The sequence below is a fragment of the Acipenser ruthenus genome, chromosome 49 (assembly GCF_902713425.1).
Source record: "Acipenser ruthenus chromosome 49, fAciRut3.2 maternal haplotype, whole genome shotgun sequence".
Lineage (NCBI taxonomy): Eukaryota > Metazoa > Chordata > Actinopteri > Acipenseriformes > Acipenseridae > Acipenser > Acipenser ruthenus.
Window position 1 is genome coordinate 1335930 of NC_081237.1, and position 20864 is coordinate 1356793.

The 20864-nt window shown below is 37.6% G+C and overlaps 1 protein-coding gene across 3 annotated transcripts; it reads left to right on the forward strand.

Moving 5' to 3' along the window:
- Positions 1–63: 63 nt before the first annotated feature.
- On the forward strand, positions 64–20481 carry LOC131721827 (ELAV-like protein 1). Of its 3 annotated transcripts, none has more exons than XM_059014776.1 (7): positions 64–235; positions 2796–2855; positions 14915–15134; positions 16763–16866; positions 17068–17221; positions 18211–18436; positions 18981–20481. In XM_059014776.1, the coding sequence occupies exons 2-7, from the start codon at positions 2820–2822 to the stop codon at positions 19303–19305; spliced, it is 1065 nt and encodes a 354-aa protein (XP_058870759.1). In that variant the 5' UTR covers positions 64–235; positions 2796–2819; the 3' UTR covers positions 19306–20481. The 3 variants fall into 3 exon arrangements, with proteins under 3 accessions (XP_058870759.1, XP_058870760.1, XP_058870761.1); XM_059014777.1 differs by having other exon boundaries at positions 14915–15092; XM_059014778.1 differs by lacking the exon at positions 2796–2855.
- The last annotated feature ends 383 nt before the right edge of the window (positions 20482–20864 follow it).

A 20864-nucleotide genomic window follows, 5' to 3' on the forward strand; every position in this document is an offset into this window, starting at 1 on the left:
ACAAGAACCAATTACATGTATCAAACTGCCTACCTGACAGCGAAACTATCTAATAAGCGATCGGCGCAGGCGGGCCTTTTGCCAGTCCTCTATCGCGCCGGCAGTATCAGTGGATCTTGGTCCTGTTCATTGTGTCTGTAGAGCCGCAGGTCAGAAATAACAACATCGATACTCGAGTGTGGGGAAAGGGTTACACCATTCGACCCAAAAGAGCACCGGAATTACGGAGATACAGGTATGGAGCAATCGGTCCCACAGAACGGACTTTTCTTAGACAGATTCCAGGAAAGCGACGTGGCGACCGCCATGCGGTGGAAACGAGAGGAGAGGCCTCAGTAGGCCTCGGTAAGTGGGCCGCCGAGTTCGCGGGGTGGGCAGGCCGAGAAGGAGAACAACACAGGTCCGACTCGGAGCAAAATATACAACGGGGCTTTATGGCCCGTTGGGGCAGAAAACTGTTTTCTATTGTAATTTGTAATTGTTGTATAGTTTACATGTTTTAATTATGTATTTATTTATTTTACCTTATTCCATTGTGGAGGGTAAAATAAAAAATCGTTAACAAGTGCTATGCAACATAATATCTATTAATAGAGAATATCCCCGTGTGACGATTATCTTGTTTTTGTTAGTAAATGCGTTTCAGTATGCAGTGTTTTTATTTATTTATTTTTTTATTTATTTATTTATTTATTACGAGAACAGTGTTAAGAAAGCAAAACCCCTTGCATCGTATATTTTTTTCTGGTTAAAAATCTAATTTGCATGTGATCAACTGTGTCACATTGGGTGACTGAAGAATAAAAACATTATTTACTTAATAAGATACTTGCACAGTTTTAATAAGAAGGTGTGAGTTTCTTGGGGTATGCCTATAATTTTATTAACCTTTGTTATTTAAATGCTTAACATATTGAGGGGTTTCGCTTTATTTTGTTAGGCGGCCCAGATGGGCGGGTTTTTTAAATGCAGTCACTGGCATTAAAAGCATTGTGGCTTTTACCGGGAATAAGTGTTGTTTTTTTTGTTTTGTTTTTAGATTGATTAAATTGAGCCTGAATTCTCAGTGCAGTGCTTAATATACTCGATATTATGCGTGGAAAATATAATAGTGATCTCTTGGAAGAAATGATGGAAAGTTTGTGTGGATGTTTACTGCCCGAACTCGCTGGGACTATCGATTAACGATCATTCGGTGTCCAATGGCGTGCGTTTCTAGAGAATCGTGTTTACAACTCTTATTACTAAAGTTGTAACTGCCAAAGGAAGCTGTCTGGCTATTTCACAGAGCACATGTAGTGTACTTTGCTTTCGGACATTGCTGCAAGAGGCCTTAAGGTTTTTTAAACTTTCCAGCCTTACAAAAATATACATTTGTTTAAGGCTCATGCATTTACTGCTTTAGTGGGCTTGTGAAGCCATTCTGCTATCTATACAAGTGTTAATCATTGATTCTTCCTGGTCTTTGTTACTCAGACCATGTTCTATATTGAAGTGTTTTTTGTTTAAATCAGTATCCTTGTTAACCCTTTACACGACGATGAGTTCTCCAGTGAATTGCCGGTTAAAACTTTCCCTACAGTGTTTAATTCTAATTTTTCATGTTCCATTAAAACTGTCCTTTATTATTATTATTATTATTATTATTATTATTATTATTAATTTTTTTTTTTTTTTAAAAGCTTAAGACTTGTGTAACTGAACTATGTCTTTATACCTTAACAGATCTACATGCGACTTCAAGTTGTGTCCCTCCCTTTTCAATATGTACATTTATTTTGTATTTATTGAGTCTTATCAGATGCGTTTTGTGACCCAGCGCTTGTCATTAAGTAGTCAAATTAAAAGGAAGGTGTATTTCAAACCTTAACAATGACAAGACAGCATGGGGTCTGGTACCGACTTTTGTCAAAGAGACAATAGAATTTTAACATGGATACTTAACTGTAGAGGCTATCCCTAAGCTAGAGTTTTGTGGTCCTCAATTAAAAAGGAAAACTTTCACTATTGAGTTTTCACTTAATGTGTTACAACTAGTCACGAAGGTTGTAGACTGGCTTCAGGTACATTGTAGTAAATATAACTAATCTCCTATGTGACACTTTGTACGTAATTGTAGAACAGTGCTCCCTCCTTTCAATAACTCATAAATACTGTTCATTCAGTTTGGTTACAGTCCAGTGTAATCTACTAATTCACTGTTTTCATTCAGGTTTTTGATGTGAAAGTCACAGTGAAATGGAGGGAGCACTGTAGTCTCTAGCACTTACAATAGTTGCTTTATTTAGGATTACTTTGATACTCAATAAAGCAGTTTGTTAAAAATATGTATTTGTAATGTGTTGCGTTTCCAATAAACTGCTGTATTTTGATGTCGCAAACCAGAGAAATTTAATATTACTCCCCTCATTCCTAGACTGCTTTGAATACGCTGATGAAATGTGAAGTCAGTCTGGCTGTGAGGGGACTGCGAAAGATTTTCTGACACCTTAGCAAGGTTCATAGACTCAGGCAGAGCATTCTGTATAGTAGATTTGAATGCAAGCAGAACCAAAGTGAGGTGTTAAAAATACACGCTGAAAAGGGAACAGTCCTTGAGGCTGATGGTTTCTTATGTTCTCTCCACAGGTATTTCCCGAAGAAGCAGAGCATCCTTTTTTTTTTCTTTTTTTTTTTTTTTTTTTAATTTTATTTATTTTATTTATTTTTTTCAAATTATTTTTACCTTCTCTCCCTACCCCCTTTTTTTTTCAGCGTGTATTTTTATTACCTTATTTTGTTTTTAATACCTTCAGATTCGGGAACTGTGAAGTGTCTACATGGCAGTCAGAAGGGGCCACATTAGATACTTGAAAGTGAGTAGCAGATTTGTATGTTTAATATCATTGTTTTTCAGGACAAATTGTCCTTCCAGTTTGTCCAAACGCGTCTCAAGATGAGATTGATTTACTAGAAAGATGCAAGATTTGTCAACTCAAGGTAGATTTGTTTGTGTTTAAGAAGTTGGGGACTTGAGAGTAATTGATATTTAGTCATCTAACAATACCAAAATATTAAATAATGAATGGAACAAAAAGTAAAACATTTGCCAGAAGTAATTTAATTTATTCTCATGTATAGTTTTGATTTTGTTGTTCAATCTCAAGGTCGAAGTTACTACAGTATTTTTGCGTGCCTGTGGTAATAATGAATGTACAGTGCTACCCTGTTATAATGCGGTTGTCGGGGTCCATAATTAGGAGACAGTGTTATTTGTGTTTCACCTCATGAGTTTAAAGTTTACACCACTCTTATTTAAATTTGATATTTTTTATAGTAAATGTTGTAAACTGTAAATAACACAGAATCCAATGATGTTTCTACACAGCTGTGTTGTTTTGTAACATTAACTGACAGTTTGTTTTTACTTTTAGAAAAAAACAAACTGCGCAAGCAATGCGTTTAAATATGATAATGTAAAAACAATAAAACCAAATCAGTGTTGGTTTTCTTTTTTGTTTCTATTACAATTTATCCAAGCATAATTCATTATCGCCAGGATCACTTAAAGTATCTGGAACGTTCACCCAACGTTTGTGAGTCAGATTGCATTATGGGGGAAATGGGAGCCATGACCTTGCTGTGTTGTAACCGGTTCCGCATTGTAACGGGTCGCGTTAGAACGGGCTAGCGTTGTAGTTGTATCTCTGGTTGAAGGTAAAACCTATCAAAATAGTCAAATTTGGGGTGCTACCAACACAGCTGAATAATTTTCATTTCCTGTTTCCATTAATTAACACAACAGTTGTTCATCATAGTGATGGAACATTTAGCAGAGTTATTTACTGTTTAAACTGTAATGCATGTGCAATAAACTGACTCCCATCGAATTCAAAGAAATATATATTTAAAAAATGAGAGATAAGTGAACCTGTTTTTGGATTGCTACTAGCAACCAGCTGTTATCCATCCAACATTACACTTGCTAGGGCACAATATTTTCAATCTGTTTGCAGCATTGATTGAGTATGTAAAATAAGAACAAAGCTGTTCTAAAACTATTTATATGTACATGTACAGCTTGCCATTGAGAAGCCGTAAATTCGATTTTCACTGTAATGTATTTATTCTTAAAGTGACGCTCTGAACCCTATCCACACTAATCAAATAACATCTGTTGAAACCACATACTTGCTATTCTAAAGTATCAACATTGGGTTTATAGTAGGGATGCAAGTTGGTTATGATCGTTTATTTATATATATATATATATATATATATATATATATATATATATATATATATATATATATATATATATATATATATATAATGAAAACTGAATTTGTGCATCCAAGGGAAAGGGACATACAATTATTATGCACATGTAATTTAAAAATAAAAAAATAGGTTCCTATCAATGTATTATACCAGGGGTTGCCAAACTTCCTGACCCTACGAGCCTCATACTGACATTTTCATATGGCCGAGAGCCTCAAGACACACAGTAAAACATGAAATGTTTGTGAGCATAGCATTTTAAGTGCTAGCATTTAATTGTAGAGTCTACAGTTTCTGTGCAATTTATTGTACTGTAGATCTACAGTGTATTACACTTTTTCTGCAATTTGTTTATACTGTATGTATTATGCACTTTAAATAAAATATTCAGTTATTAGGAAGCAAAATACGATAAGTGCCCTGATTTCACCAAAAACAGCACATTGACACGTTTTTGTAAGGAGTCTTTGACACGCTCTTCCCTTGAGCTCTGGGGCCCGTTTCACAAAAGTTCTGCTGTTTGCGATGAGGTTGCGAGGACGCAGAGTTCAGCGCTGCGTGCGTTTCATAAAGCAGTTCAAGTGCCGTCGCTTGTGCTCACTCTTTTTTGTGATCTGCGGTGAGTGAAATCACAATCGTAATCAATTTTAAGGCACAGCGACCGATTCGGTAAGTACACAGTGGCAGTGTTGCAAAGGAAAGCTTTTTTTTTTAAAATGATACAATTATTTAAGTTTTAATCATGAAGAAAAAAGTTGCAGATAATTACTGATGCAGTAAACAATGTTTTGAAGGAGCAAAGAATAGTAGCTGAAAAGAAATGGATAGATCTAGTGAGCAGAATGAAATTAAAAGGAAAAAGGGAGATGAAAAAGTTTATTGAGGAAAACCAAAATACCTCCCTGTCGATGGAGATTGAGTTGCATAGACTTGACAGGCTGTACTTTGAAGTTCTAGACATATACATACATAAGGAAAGCCCTTCAGCTGTGCAGAAAGAAGGTCAATGCTGTGCAGTAAACGTATTTAAAGAAATGTTTACTGATCTGTGTTTACTTTTCTTTCTACACAGCTGAAAAAGTTAAGACACTCGCTACCTTGGCACTTCTATTGGTCTTTATTAGGGGGCATGCCTGATGATCAAGCTGTGTTTAGTGTCATTATTTAAACTTGTGGGGCAGGTAATAACATGGCGGTGGCTGCTGCACACAGCTTTGTTATTGCTGTGCTGAACTGTAGCTGAGACGAATTGGGGGAAGTGTTTTTTGTTTCCATGATTTGGGGGTCTGGCAGGTTTCTTTCAGTTTTTATCTAGAAGTGACAGAGGCGCGTGTCATTATTTTTGTCACTTGAGTGGTCCATTTTATTTATTTGTATCACATTTGTGTGTTATTTAATGTATTTTACACATTTCATTGTTTGGAATTATTAATAAATATTATCCACAGTTGCTGCACGGCATTGTCCAGTTTCAAGCAAAGCAATCTGCCCGATAATGCTATTATACTGAATACAGCGGTACTTTTGTTATATGATTGTTTAATAAATAAAACATGTTTGTTTTTACAACTTGACCTTGACTCAGTTACAGTTTATCACCCGCAGAACTTTGGTTTACACGTCATTTAAATAAATTGTTTTGTAGTTATTTAAACATTTTGTATAAAAAAACATTTTTGTGTACTGGTTGTACCTCCATTTCAGCCTGATTTTTTTTTTATATATATATATATATATATATATATATAATAAAAATGTGGGGGGTGGTTAAGATACAGAGACAAGTTCATATTGTCATCAGAATGTTTAACCTTAGAAATCTGTTTACTAAAGTGTACAGTTCCACAGGGAGCTAGTACGAGCGCCATGGTACGTCCTAAAATAGGATCTGCGATGAAAGTTGCTACTTGTGGTTGCTGTCTGGCATTCGCAGGTTTCTGGTGAAAATCGGCAATGCCGCAGCCCAGCAAAAGTTTTACGAAACCCAATTTATTTGCAAGGTACTTGCTCCGGTCCCCGAATGCTTGGTTTAAAAAAAAAAAAAAGACTGCTGTGTTTTTATTAAATATTTGAGAGCTTTGTGGATGACAAATCCACTTTATATTTTGAAAGGTATTACAGTACCTGCTCATGACAAAATGTAATATATGTAAATAATATACATTTTAGACCTGCAATATAACATTTAACCCTTTGCGGTCCATTGTTGGACTGGGTCCGACATTGCAATAATTCCTCACCAGTCCTTTGTCGGACTGAGTCCGACATTATAGCAACGCCATAAACGGGTGTCTAGTCGTTTTTTCTCCGGAAAAAGCCGAGAAAACCATTCAATTGCCGAGTGGGAGCGACAGGAGCCGAGACAAGTCGAAAAAAAAAAAAAAAGGCGTATCTCATGAATAGTCATACATGGTATCAGGTATCAGATAACGGGGCGGTCGTAAGTAAACAAGTTGGCTGACTGAATCAGCGCACAGAAAACAGACATCTGCAGAGCTTTTTTGAGATGTTATAGTAATAAAATAATGACTTGGATCGCATTATTGAGGAGTTTGGTGATAAAACGAGTGATCCGGAGATGATCGATCGGTATGTACGATTATTATTATTATTATTATTATTATTATTTATGTCTTACATAGGTGAACGCTATAGCAAACGAAAGGGTGGGGCGGGGCTGGAGATGCCTAGTGAGTGCTTTGTTGATGTGCAGGGCCATTTAAACCCGTTTGACTGTGAAAAAAAATACTTTTAAACAGCGCGTCTAAAATTAACTGCACGTGTGAAAATTAATTAGACCTGGCGTGCCTGACGCGCAATTAATAAATGGACCGCAAAAGGTTAAACATGCATTCTCTAGTTGGCGCCAACACTCCAATTTTATAAAAATTAATTCATGTGAAGGACGTTTGGCAATATTCCATGCCATCCAAAACTCATTCGAGTCGTTCCATCAGCTTCTTACTGAACACAGAAAGGAGCATCTGCTGACTGCTGAGGCGTGTTTCTAAAGAGGCTAGCTCTGATCCAGGATGATATTCAGATGAAAAATTGTGATATGTTTCATAATGACGTTTTGAGGTTGAGTGATAACCTGTATTTTTGTCGGCTGACAAACTGGTTGATTTGGTAAGACTCGAGGTACAGTGCCGTGAAAGTGTTTGCCCCCTGTCTGATTTTCTGCATTTTTGCACATTTTTCACATTGAATTTGGTCTGATTTTTTTTGTGGATTGTAGTAGTATATAGAGGGAGTCTGAGAGAAAAAATAACACCAATATTTGGTGCTGCTTTCATTTTTTTTTTGGTGTGCAAGGTTATCATGCAATATTCAGGTGTGAAAGTTATTGCCTCCCCTAGTTAACTCAACCCAATTAAAAGGATAATTAGGGTCAGCTGTTTGAGTACTTTGGTTAACAACCAGGCCTGATTTGGGCCAGCCCTGCCCAATATAAATCTTGACTAACTTTGGCCCTTACCATCAGAGTGAAGTTGTCCGCACACAGGTTCTAGAGGCACATCATGCCACGAACAAAAGAAATTCCTGAAGACCTCTGGAAAAAAGTTGTTGATGTCTATCAGTCTGGAAAGGGTTACAAAGCCATTTCTAAGGCTCTGGGGCTCCACCGAACCACAGTCAGAGCAATATTGTCCAAATGGAGAAAGTTTGGGACAGTAGTGAATCTTCCCAGGAGTGGCCGTCCTGCCAAAATCTCTCCAAGAGCAAGGCGTAAAATCGTCCAGGAAGTCACAAAGGACCCTACAACAACCAGGGATCTGCAGGCCTCTCTCGCCTTGGCTAAGGTCAGTGTTCATGACTCCACCATCAGAAAGACACTAGGCAAAAATGGGATTCATGGCAGAGTAGCAAGGCGGAAACCATTGCTCACTAAGAAGAACATGAATGCTCGTCTCAAGTTTGCCATAAAGCACCTGGATGATCCTCAAGAGTTCTGGAACAATGTTCTATGGACAGATGAGTCAAAAGTGGAACTTTTTGGCCGACATGGGCCCTGTTATGTCTGGCGAAAACCAAACACTGCATTCCACAGTAAGAACCCGATACCAACAGTCAAGCATGGTGGTTGTAGTGTCATGGTTTGGGGATGCTTTGCAGCATCAGGACCTGGACGCCTTGCCATCATTGAAGGAACCATGAATTCTGCTCTATCAGAGAATTCTCCTGGAGAATGTCAGGCCATCCGTCTGTGAGCTGAAGCTGAAGCGCAGCTGGGTCATGCAGCAAGACAATGATCTGAAACACACAAGCAAGTCTACATCAAAATGGTTGAACAAGAAATTTAAAGTTTTGGAATGGCCTAGTCAAAGTCCAGACCTAAACCCCATTGAGATGTTGTGGCATGACCTGAAACAAGCAGTTCGTGCTTGAAAACCCACAAATGTCACTTGAGTTGAAGCAGTTCTGCATGGAGGAGTGGGCCAAAATTCCTCCACGGTGCTGTGAGAGACTAATCAATAACTACAGGAAGCGTTTGGTTGCAGTTATTGCTGCTAAAGGTGGCGTAACCAGTTATTGCGTCTAAGGGGGCGATTTACTTTCACACGGGGGCATTGGGTGTTGCATAACTTTCTTTAATAAATAAATGAAATATGTATCAAATTTGTGTTTTTTGTTCACTCGGTCCCTTTTATCTAATATTAGGTTTTGGTTGACGATCTGATAACATTCATTGTCAAATATGCAGAAAATCAGACCGGGGGCAAATACTTTTTCACGGCACTGTATGTTGCTACAGTATGTAACATTGCAGAAGTGGGTTTTGCTGGTTTCCAGCATCACTATGATCTTTACCTGCTGTACCACTTCATAGATGCCGGCACACACCTACAGGAAGCGTCAGCTTTCATTATACAAGACGTTAAAATATATTCATGAAGCACTTGTCCATCTAAATTTGACTGTCCTGGACAAACGGATGACCCTTAAAATTGACCCCTTTCTGAACACCACACTAAGCATGAAGCCGCAGTTATCCCTACGGAGAGCAGTCTGAGGCAATCGGGTAAGTCTTGTAACTTTTTTTTTTAATGTTACTGTAATGTTAAAATGAAGGGATGGATGTTTAATATGAAGTGCGTGATGAGCGGCTGCCAGCTTTGTGCTGAGACTGCCAATGCGATTTCATTGTAGCAGCATGTCAGTTCGGCTGTCTCTTGTCGCAGGGCTTGAAATGAACTTTCCCATGCACTAGCCACCATGGCTAGTGGATGGAAAAATCCACCGGCTGCACAGGCATTTTACTGGCCAACATTGTTCCGGTGGGCGACGACAAAAGAAAATGCAAAAACAAGCAACATTTATGAGCAGTCTCAACAGAGTCTGAAACAATCTGCCTTCAGAGTGCAGATGTAGCTTCTGAGATGTGTTGGGCATCTGCCCTCTCCACAGACTGCATGCCCACAAACTGCACAATCACCAGCCCTTTCTGGCAGAATCATACATATACTATGGAGGAGGCTGTGTGGTCCAGTGGTTAAAGAAAAGGGCTTGTAACCAGAAGGTCCCCTTCATTGTGTGACCCTGAGCAAGTCACTTAACCTCCTTGTGCTTCGTCTTTCGGGTGAGACGTAATTGTAAGTGACTCTGCAGCTGATTCATAGTTCACACACCCTAGTCTCTGTAAGTCGCCTTGGATAAAGGTGTCTGCTAAATAAACAACTACTAGCTCCTCTATGACAGCGCTATTGGTTGAACCATCTGACATCACTGACAGGAACTCTGCACCTTTTATTTTTTTCTTGCAGATGCCTTCTTTCAACCTCAGTGTAGTGCATATATAACATTGTTTGTCATTCCTGTAAGTACTGCCTAGATTTAGCCCGTTCTGTTAATCAATCCTTTATTTATAAGTTATTATCTATTGTCACACTTTCTGACTGGGGATCTGCTAAGCATTAACTTACTATGTTTTTTTTTTTCAAGCTTTAAACAATTCAGTTCAAGATACAATTGATTCCAGTAAATAAACCAAAATTCATCGTTAAGGACACGATTTTGTCACGGTGATTTTTAGTACATTTCACCAAATGTAGGTTTAGCAACATCAACATACACAATAGCTTTTAAAAAGTACACGAACCAATAATATAAAGATTCTTGATTTTTACTGCTGGCAAGTTAACCGTTACTTTAGAGTACAACATTTGAAGGTCCTTTCACACCAACATAACTTTTTTCTTTTTTTTAAGAATACTGTATAATGCTGGCTTTCACACCATGTAGTGAAACAGACTGAAATAAACTGTGTTCCTATTTCTCTGTGCGCATCCGGTGTAAAATGTACATATATATACAAAATCAGCATGTGAAAATGTTTTTAGAACATAAAGTTTAAAAACGAGAGGAGGCCATTCGGCCCATCTTGCTCGTTTGGTTGTTAGTAGCTTATTGATCCCAAAATCTCATCAAGCAGCTTCTTCAAGGATCCCAGGGTTTCAGCTTCAACAACATTACTGGGGAGTTGGTTCCAGACCCTCACAATTCTCTGTGTAAAAAAAGTGCCTCCTATTTTCTGTTCTGAATGCCCCTTTATCTAATCTCCATTTGTGACCCCTGGTCCTTGTTTCTTTTTTCAGGTCAAAAAAGTCCCCTGGGTCGACATTGTCTATACCTTTTAGGATTTTGAATGTTTGAATCAGATCACCACGTAGTCTTCTTTGTTCAAGACTGAATAGATTCAATTCTTTTAGCCTGTCTGCATACGACATGCCTTTTAAACCCGGGATAATTCTGGTTGCTCTTCTTTGCACTCTTTCTAGAGCAGCAATATCCTTTTTGTAATGAAGTGACCAGAACTGAATACAATATTCTAGGTGAGGTCTTACTAATGCACTGTAAAGTTTTAACATTACTCCCCTTGATTTAAATTCAACAATCAAAAAAGTCAAGCAGGTTAGTTAGACACGATCTCCCTTTCCTAAAACCATGCTGACTGTCTCCCAGGATATTTTTACCATAGAGGTAATTTTCCATTTTGGGTCTTATTATAGTTTCCATAAGTTTACATATAATAGAAGTCAGGCTTATTGGTCTGTAGTTACCTGGTTCGGTTTTGTCTCCCTTTTTGTGGATCGGTATTACGTTTGCTATTTTACAGTCTGTCGGTACAACCCCTGTGTCAAGAGACTGTTGCATGATCTTGGTTAGTGGTTTGTAAATAACTTCTTTCATTTCTGTGAGTACTATTGGGAGGATCTCATCTGGCCCAGGGGATTTGTTTATTTTAAGAGCTCCTAGTCCCTTTAACACTTCTGCCTCTGTTATGCTAAAGTTATTTAAAACTGGATAGGAACAGGTCGACATGTGGGGCATGTTGTCCGTGTCCTCCTTTGTAAAAACCTGTGAAAAGTAATCATTTAATATATTTGCTATTTTTTTTTCTTCATCTATGATTTTGCCATTTGTGTCTCTTAGACATTTAACCTCATCTTTTTGAATGTTCTCTTGCTGTTATATTGGAAAAACATTTTGGAATTGGGTTTAGCCCCCTTAGCAATATTGATTTCTATCTCTCTCTTGGCCTTTCTAACTTCCTTTTTGACTTGTGTTTGCAGTTCCAAGTACTCTTTCTGTGTACTTTGTTTTTGGTCCCTTTTAAATGCTCTGTAAAGTGCCTTTTTTCGCTGAATATTTTTTTTAATTGATCTAAACCATTTTGGCCATTTTGTTTTAGATTTAGATTAGTCTACTTTTGGGATGTAATTGTTTTGCGCATCTAGTATTACATTTAAAACATAAAGTTTACAAACGAGAGGAGGCCCCATTCAGCCCATCTTGCTCATTTGTTTGGTTGTCAGTAGCTTATTGATCCCAGAATCTCATCAAGCAGCTTCTTGAAGGCTCCCAGGGTGTCGGCTTCAACAACATTACTGGGGAGTTGATTCCAGACCCTCACAATTCTCTGTGTAAAAAAGTGCCTCCTATTTTTGTTCTGAATGCCCCTTTATCTAATCTCCATTTGTGACCCCTGGTCCTTGTTTCTATTTTTCATGTCAAAAAAATCCCCTGGGACGACATTTTATTAGTGTTCAAAATTAAACGGTATATATTTTTCTTCAATAACAAGACAACGTTTAAATTGGTTTCTGAGTAGCCTAACGAGCACTCGCTGTCCCTTTTAAACATTTTATATAAAAAAAAAACCTTAAGGTCAAATCACATAAGCAGCACCATGTCCATGAAACGGGGCATCACAAAGATCAGAAAAAAGACCAGAAACAGATAAACTCCTCATTTTGTCTACAATTTGCAGGAAATAAATATATGTTCAACAGCTATCTAAAGTATTAAGCAGTTTAGTTTTAGAGAAAAGTGAGTGTTTATTTTCAACAGACTACTTGGGTACACTAGCTACATTGTATGAAAAAAGTTTCAAGACATTTCATTACTTTTTGAAGATGCAAGCCCACTTTTTTGTTTTCAAAAAATAAATTAACAAGCGCTGTATATGTGTGAAGATCACAAGAGTTTACAGTAACATGCGATCTGTTAATTGACATGCTCACTGAACTACAAAATACAAATCTCATTCGCTGACCTACATAGCCACATGTAAATGCTGTGTGCATACACAACCAAACAATTTATAGATACTCGCACATTTGTATTTTCAGTGCATGACATACTGCATTTTAAAGGAAGTAAAGGCAGTGCCTAACCAAATGTGTGTTTACCATCCATTTCCAAGATTTCACACTTTTGTTCAAATTAATCTTAAATACCAAATAAGAGTTTACTTTAACATGGTTGGATTAGTTTACTAATAATCATTTGAATCCCTTTTTCAGAGTTTGTAGCACGCAAAATAACAGAAAATATTGGATGTACTATACTAATATTGAAAAAAAAAAAAAACACTTGAACACACAGTAATATTAATTAACGCGTTGGACCAGGGGCACTTCGTAATATACAATGTGTTTATAACCGCAGTCACTGTATTAAAATTAAAACTTTACCAGTTATACATTGTGAGCAATTGATCCCATGCATTCTCCTTTTACATCTGATCTTTATAATCCGCTCTTGACTGCATATGCGCAGGGATAAACACTGATTTGAACTGTCCGCGACTGCAGCTTGAGCCGGGCGATTGCCAGTAGAAAGTATAAACTGCAGATCAACACGACAGCGATGATCGCCAGTCACCGTGCTCTTCAACGACAGTCGAGCGATGTTAAGTGTACAAAAACATATCAGGTGTTAATTTCGAACCCTGTTGTCGGTCTCGTTCGGTATAGAATTTTGTTTGTTTGGGGAAAATAACCATTGCATCATTCGTTTTTAGTGTTTAATGTTTTTGATATAGTAATATATAAATTCTGTCAACATTTGTTTCTGCATAAATCTCAAGAAATTAATTTGAATGCAAGGAGCTTATTTATCCCAGAATCTCAACAAGCAGCTTCTTGAAGGATCCCAGGGTGTCGGCTTCAACATTACTGGTTCCAGACTCCCACAGTTTTGTGTAAAAAAACACTTATTGTCATTGTGAAAAACAGAAATGTTATTTCAATAGAACTTGCATAAAAAATGTTTACCATTGTAATATTATAACAATATAAATCTCAACATAACCATTTTTTCCCCAATGGCAGCATTATATAGGTATAAGTAACAACATTTTTTACTTTGCAGTATTCTTAAGTGTGGCAAAAAGTCATTGTGCAGTCATATCACAAACGTACATCAGAAAACTTGTCGCAAATTTTCAATCGCGTCATATACAGGGTAATTGGAAAGGTAAGTTTACCATATCACACGCCATATCATTGATGTGGTAAACTTACTTTCTGTCTTCCACAGTTTTGGATATGGGTGTGTATCGCTGTATTATCTGTGAAGTGTACTTCCTCAGCAGAATAAATCTGTTTTGACCAGTACCAATCCTGACAAGGTTTCCTTACAACCCCTTGTAACATCAACAAGCAGGCATCCATTTATTACTCTGCAAATGTGGCCATCCATTTTTATCTGCTTTTCTATGGATGGGCCGGTCTGTCCATGACTGCTGCCAGCAAGAAACAAAACTGCAGACGATAGTAGAATATGTTATGCCTCTTGATTTAGTGCAGCACGTTGAAACGACGTGAAGCTTTTCAGATGCGCATGTAACCCCATGTAACGCTACTCTCACGGGAGTGACACCATTGGAATCGATTGCGCTCCAAGTGGAAATCGCGGGATAAGCAGCTGGCTGGTTAATCGATTTATTACATGTGCATTTATCAACAACAGTCAATGCATTAACATTTTATTTTTCAAAATCAAAAACAAACATTAGGACTTATCAGAAGATCCCCCAATAACTAAAACTGCTGTGCATAGTAGTGAAACAGCAAGGCGCAACTTGCATTCAAATGAGAACGCTTGATTAAAAAAAATACATAAATAAAAATCAGGACTTTAACAGTCTATATTGAGGCTGTTTGTCTCGTTACATATAACTAGAGCACTGCAAATGCAGTTAGGATATCAAAATATCAATCTTAATTCAGTTTACATCTAAAATGTGGAAGTAGTTTGACATTCTTTAGCACATGATATTGAGAGAGTGGGAGAATAGACACTGGTGGTCTGCTGGTTATAGTGAAGTTAAATCGCTGACCGTACCCTCTCTTCCATATGTTTTCAGGAAGTTTATGACATGTCTAACGGTTACGAAGACCACATGGCTGATGAGGCAAAGGATGCCAAAACAAACCTGATCGTGAACTACCTCCCCCAGAACATGACCCAGGATGAGCTGCGCAGCCTCTTTAGCAGCATTGGGGAGGTGGAGTCTGCCAAACTCATCCGCGACAAAGTGGCAGGTAAAGCGCTTTCTACACAAGGCCCTTATCAGGGAGACAACAGTGAGTCCAAAACATTTTTAAGACTTCTTATTATTATGAAAACATTGTAGTGAGGAATGTAATGAATGTACTTTTTCATCTGAACTTGTAGTAACACTGGAACTAACCAATGTATCTTGGATAAATTGTACTCTGAGTTTAATTATGGCATGTAACAAAGGGTGTAAATCTGAGGCTAAATCCTGTATAATTGCTATGTTTTGTACTCTATCCTTTCCAAGAATCAATGTTAATCTAAGTTTTGAATCAATGATTTGGTATTTATAATCCTCTTGATAGTTAATCGTATATTTAAAACGTTACATTGATTTGACAAGGGGTGTTCAATTACAATGATTTTTTGAAACTTTTTGAAAAAAGTGAATCCATGGAAAATACCATGTACCAGACATTTTCAGTTAAACACTATTGAAGTGCTGTGATGTTAAGATTTAGATTTTCATTCAACCATTTAAATCTTTATAGCCTTAATGCATGTTAATTGGCAATAAAGAAGTCCATGATACTTGAGTTGGTGATGGTGGACTATTTAGTGGGATGGGTAGTAGCATGAGTTATGATCAAGATTTTACAAGAAATGCATTGCTTACTTTGCTCTTATGTTTTATATGCTATATTTTTAAACATGTTGCTGACTTTTTACATTTTCAATCACACATCATAGATCATAAATAAAACTAGGCAGTACATTTGTCCACATTTACTCTGGAGTTTTCTCCAGGAGAATGTTTTGTAGAGATTGAAGTGTATCCAGATCACGCTCCCTCCTGCAGTGATGCTGGTTTTCTGTTCCCACAACACGCCACTCATTTGTCAGCGCACCAGTATTGCAGCAAGGAGCAGGAGCGGGATACACTGATGTTTAGAAGAAAAAATTGTTCTCCTGGCACATGTTCCCGAGTTAAAAATAACTCCCTAGTTTATTTATTATGATGTGTGAATACAGAAATGTTGCTTGTGATCTGATCGCTTTCAATCAAAAGCATGACTTAATCTATTGTGCATTTCCTTCAGTACAGGCAGTGACTTCACAAGAGTGTTTTTGAATTGTGTGTTTTTTTGGGGGGGAGGTGATAAAACCATGAAGCACTCAGTGGTGATTTCATTATTTTGAAAGCCTGTTTATAGTGACCTCTCTAAATCCCCTATATGTGTATTTCCATATGTTCAGTACTTTGTCTAAGCGCCATGTATAGTCGGTCAATATAAGCAGGTTTTAGTAAATATTGAGATAGGTGGGTATTGGATTGAATGCCATGTACTTCTGAAATAATTTCAGAGAAATCACTAAACCATTTACTTGCAAATGTTTCTAATCCAGAATCAGAAAGTCATTAGATATGGGTTTGAAAGTTGTTGTTTTTTAAAAAAAATCCAAGTCCTTGAAGGATGCAATTATAAATGAGGTTATTGTAACGGGTACTGAACTTCTGTGTCTGTACAGTATTGTTGTGTTCTATTCTTGGAGTGACTTCATTGTTTACTGCTGTGGAGTTCGTCCCATGTTGTGAGCAAAACCTTGTATGCATTTACTTTGTCTGCTTAAATAGAAGCATGCTTTATGAAGTTTACTAACTGCACATTTCCAGAAATATGAACCAGTAACCAGCATTCTTTTCTGTTTGTAGGCCACAGTTTAGGGTATGGTTTTGTAAACTATGTAAACCCTAGTGATGCAGAAAGGGCAATCAGTACACTCAATGGGCTGAGACTACAGTCTAAAACTATCAAGGTAAGTAGATATAATATAAGTTAATACTGCACACTGGTCACATCTGTGTGTGTGTGTGAATTTACAGCAGTGGGAACTGGTCACCTTTTTTATTTTTATGAATGTACTTCTTTTGAAGTCAGTAACACAGGGCAGTCCCATAGGTAGTGCGATATTCACAAACTTGAAACCCACTATTTTATTCCTTTTTTTTAAATGTAGGTTTCTTATGCTCGGCCAAGCTCCGATACCATTAAGGATGCAAATCTCTATATTAGCGGGCTGCCGAAGACAATGACGCAGAAAGATGTGGAAGATATGTTCACGAGATATGGACGCATAATCAACTCTCGTGTCCTTGTCGATCAGGCCTCAGGTATGCTCTTCAACAAGAATTGGCTAAAATACAATTTTACTACATGATTTTTGTGGACATTTGTTTATCTTATTGTTAAGTATAAACTGGTTATAAACACTGTTACAGCTAGACAAAGTGTTTATTTGAAAACACGTAGATATTTAAATGCCAGACCCTGTCCTTTACTTACACATAACAGTATATTTAAAGTGCACCATAACTCTGATTTCCAATTAATCCATGCAGTTTCTTAGTTAACCCTTTGCAGTCCATTTAAGTGCGTGTCAGACGCGTCAGGTCCAATTTATTTTCACACGCGCAGTTAATTTTAGACGCGCTGTTTAAAAGTATTTTTTTTCCCCAAAGTCAAACGGGTTTAAAAGGCCCTGCATATCAACAAAGCACTCGCTAGGCATCTCCAGCTCCGCTCCACCCTTTCGTTCGCTATAGCTTTCACATATGCTAAGAAATAAATAATAATAGTCTTACATACCGATCAATCATCTCCTGATCACTCGTTTTATCACCAAACGCCTCAATAATGCGACCCAAGTCATTATTTTATTACTATAACATCTGACAAAAGCTCTGCAAATGTCTGTGATATTCTCTGAGCGCTGATGCAATAACAGCCAGCTTGTTTCCTTATGGCCGCCGTTATCTGATGCCAGGGGCAAGTATGACTATATATCAAAGTAATCGTGCTGGCAGTCTTACACAAGTACATTTTTCAAAGCCTTTGCCGACGTGTCGAACTTGGTGAAAATTGAGCCACACAGGAAAACCATTTCACTTGTGGCGACTGGCGTGCAGCTAGCGGGAACGTAGCTACATGTTTTGCACAAACACAAAATGCATAAATAAACCATTATTGCCAATAGACTTTGAAAGTGTGGTGACACACAATGGAATGGATCTAAGTGTGTCTGCCTGGTATGTGTCCTAGCTCCCTCTTTAAGAACCATACAGACCAGAAACTCTTAACCCTAATTTTGTTTTTCTTTTAGGTTTGTCAAGGGGAGTTGCCTTTATTCGCTTTGACAAAAGGTCAGAAGCTGAGGATGCAATCAAAGACTTGAATGGTCAGAAGCCACCAGGTGCTGCAGAGCCCATCACAGTCAAATACGCTGCAAACCCCAACCAGACCAAGAACACAGCATTGCTCTCGCAGCTTTACCATTCACAGTCCCGACGCTTTGGAGGGCCAGTGCATCACCAGGCCCAGAGATTTCGGTGAGTAGTATTTCAAAAGGGTAATGACAAACACGATAACCGACATTTGCAATTGCTTTTAAATCACTTATCCCTTTTAGTTTGGAGGGAAACAAATGACACCAACATCAAATTTATATTCCTACTAGTTATAGATGTGTCTCGCCATCAAATTGACAAGAGGAATTCTCAATTTAACTTTTCTGTTTTGTGTTATCTTTTCTTCTCATAAATTAAAGACGGCTAGTACATTTCAAAATTGGTTTAACGTTTGATTGTACAGATTGCTCTGTTGCTGTTCCCATTGTTGTGCGGCTGAGAGGTTGCTTGAAAGGCCAGTGACAGGCAGGAACAAAACAAGCAAACGTAAGGGACAATTGGTGTGGCAAAGCCATAGATCAGTGTCAGGCTAACTAAAGAAAACAGAAGTTTCTCTGGCAGTATCATTGTATCATTAGGTGTGCAGTTTTCTATGATTCATTAGTTCCATTAGCGGTGTTGTCTAATTAACTCTTCCTAATAAAAAGAACTGTGTGCCTGGCTAAGCTGCTGCCTCTCCCTTCAGGTTCTCTCCCATGAGTGTGGATCACATGAGCGGTCTGTCTGGAGTCAACGTTCCCGGAAACTCCACGTCGGGCTGGTGCATCTTCGTCTACAATCTGGGCCAGGACGCAGATGAAGGAATCCTCTGGCAGATGTTTGGCCCCTTTGGCGCAGTCACCAACGTCAAAGTGATCCGAGATTTTAACACCAATAAATGTAAAGGGTTCGGTTTTGTGACCATGACAAACTACGAAGAGGCTGCTATGGCCATCGCAAGCCTCAATGGCTATCGCCTTGGGGACAAGATCTTACAGGTCTCATTCAAAACCAGCAAGTCTCACAAGTAATTTCTTGCACTCGTGTGTTTTCTACAAAATAATTAAGTTGACACAGTTGAAAAGGCAAATTTTCTTTTTGTTAGTGTAATATCCATTCTGCGCCAATTTTCACAAGTGTTTTCTTTGTCCTAGTCTATATAGGAAAGTGTAGGAAGATTGATATTCTGGGATGCAACTAACGTGTTCAAATGTTTTTTGAGATATCCCACAATCTATTGACCAATTCTGAGTTTCTAAATTAATTTGTATGTCTGCAATGCTAAGAGTACAGAAGTTACTTGGTAATGTCACTATAAGATATGTGCCATATGCATGGTAAAACAAAAATCACAGCATGCACTGTCTTTATAAGTCTCTGATTCTCTTTACACTAAGGTCACGATGCTTTTAAGATGCTGTCCGCTTTTGTTTTATGTAGTTAAGATTAAGCATACAGAATGCAGATGCCTTCGCTTTTTTTGTCTGTTTGTTTTTTTGTCAATCGCTTACGTTTGTTTGGACTAGAAAAGAAGGTAAACTTTCCCACCCATAAATGAATCAGAGGTCTTGTATAGGCATAGCATGCTGGAACCATACTCAACACAACCTAATAAGATGTGGCATATTCATCGCAGGAGATGTATTGAGCAGCCAGGAAGAGGCAAAATAAATAGTTTTAAAGTTCCGTTTTGAAAGGGACCTTGTTAGACCAGCTACTTTTAGGGAAGGACCAAAGAGTTCCAAGGAACTTGAGTTGATGACAACCTGAACACAACTGCCGGGCTGAGTTTTAACCAAGATGAAGGAAGTTTTATCTCACAAACAATGATGAAAGAATTGCTTGAATTTAAAAACTAGAGAAATCGCTAATGACAGAATTTCACCTACCAACATTTGAGCATTCAAGTTTTCTTGTATCCCTTCTAGCTGGTTCCATTTTATTTTGTTTTAAATAGGGCTTTATGTTTAATCCATTCTCTATTGAGAACTGTACTTAAGCTTTTTTTCATGCAGTTTAGTTTGGTAGCATTCAAAATCTTTGTTTTAAAATAGATTTAAAACTAATCCCAAGTTTCTGGAAAACTGCCTTGAGACATTTTGGTTGTTCTGTTTAATTTTCTTTTGCTTTTTTGTGTTTCCTTTGTTTTGTTTGATTATTGTTTTACTTTTGCATTTACCATTAAATTTGATTTTGTTTTGCTGAAATTTTGTTTTGTTTCATTTTGTTTTGTTTTACATTTATTTACCCTTTTCTTTCTTTTCTTTTTTTAATTTGTTTTTTACTTTTGGTAGGTAGGTACTTTTAAAAAAGGCCAACATTTCAAACTGAGCCTTTTTACCAACGTTGGTCTTGCCATCGCAGTAGAGGTTAGTCCAGTTAATATAAAGATCACCACTCTCCAGAAAGTATAGTCTTAGCCAAAGCATGTATTTTCACCACTAACGTCTTGAACAAACTGATGCTTTAAGAGCAGAGTGACGTTTCTACATCCTGGCTTATTTTAAGTGTTTTATTTTTTTATTTAGGAGTTACGTTTTAGGAGTCTTGTCTTCAGAGGGACCAAATATTATTGCTTTTTGTTTTTAGT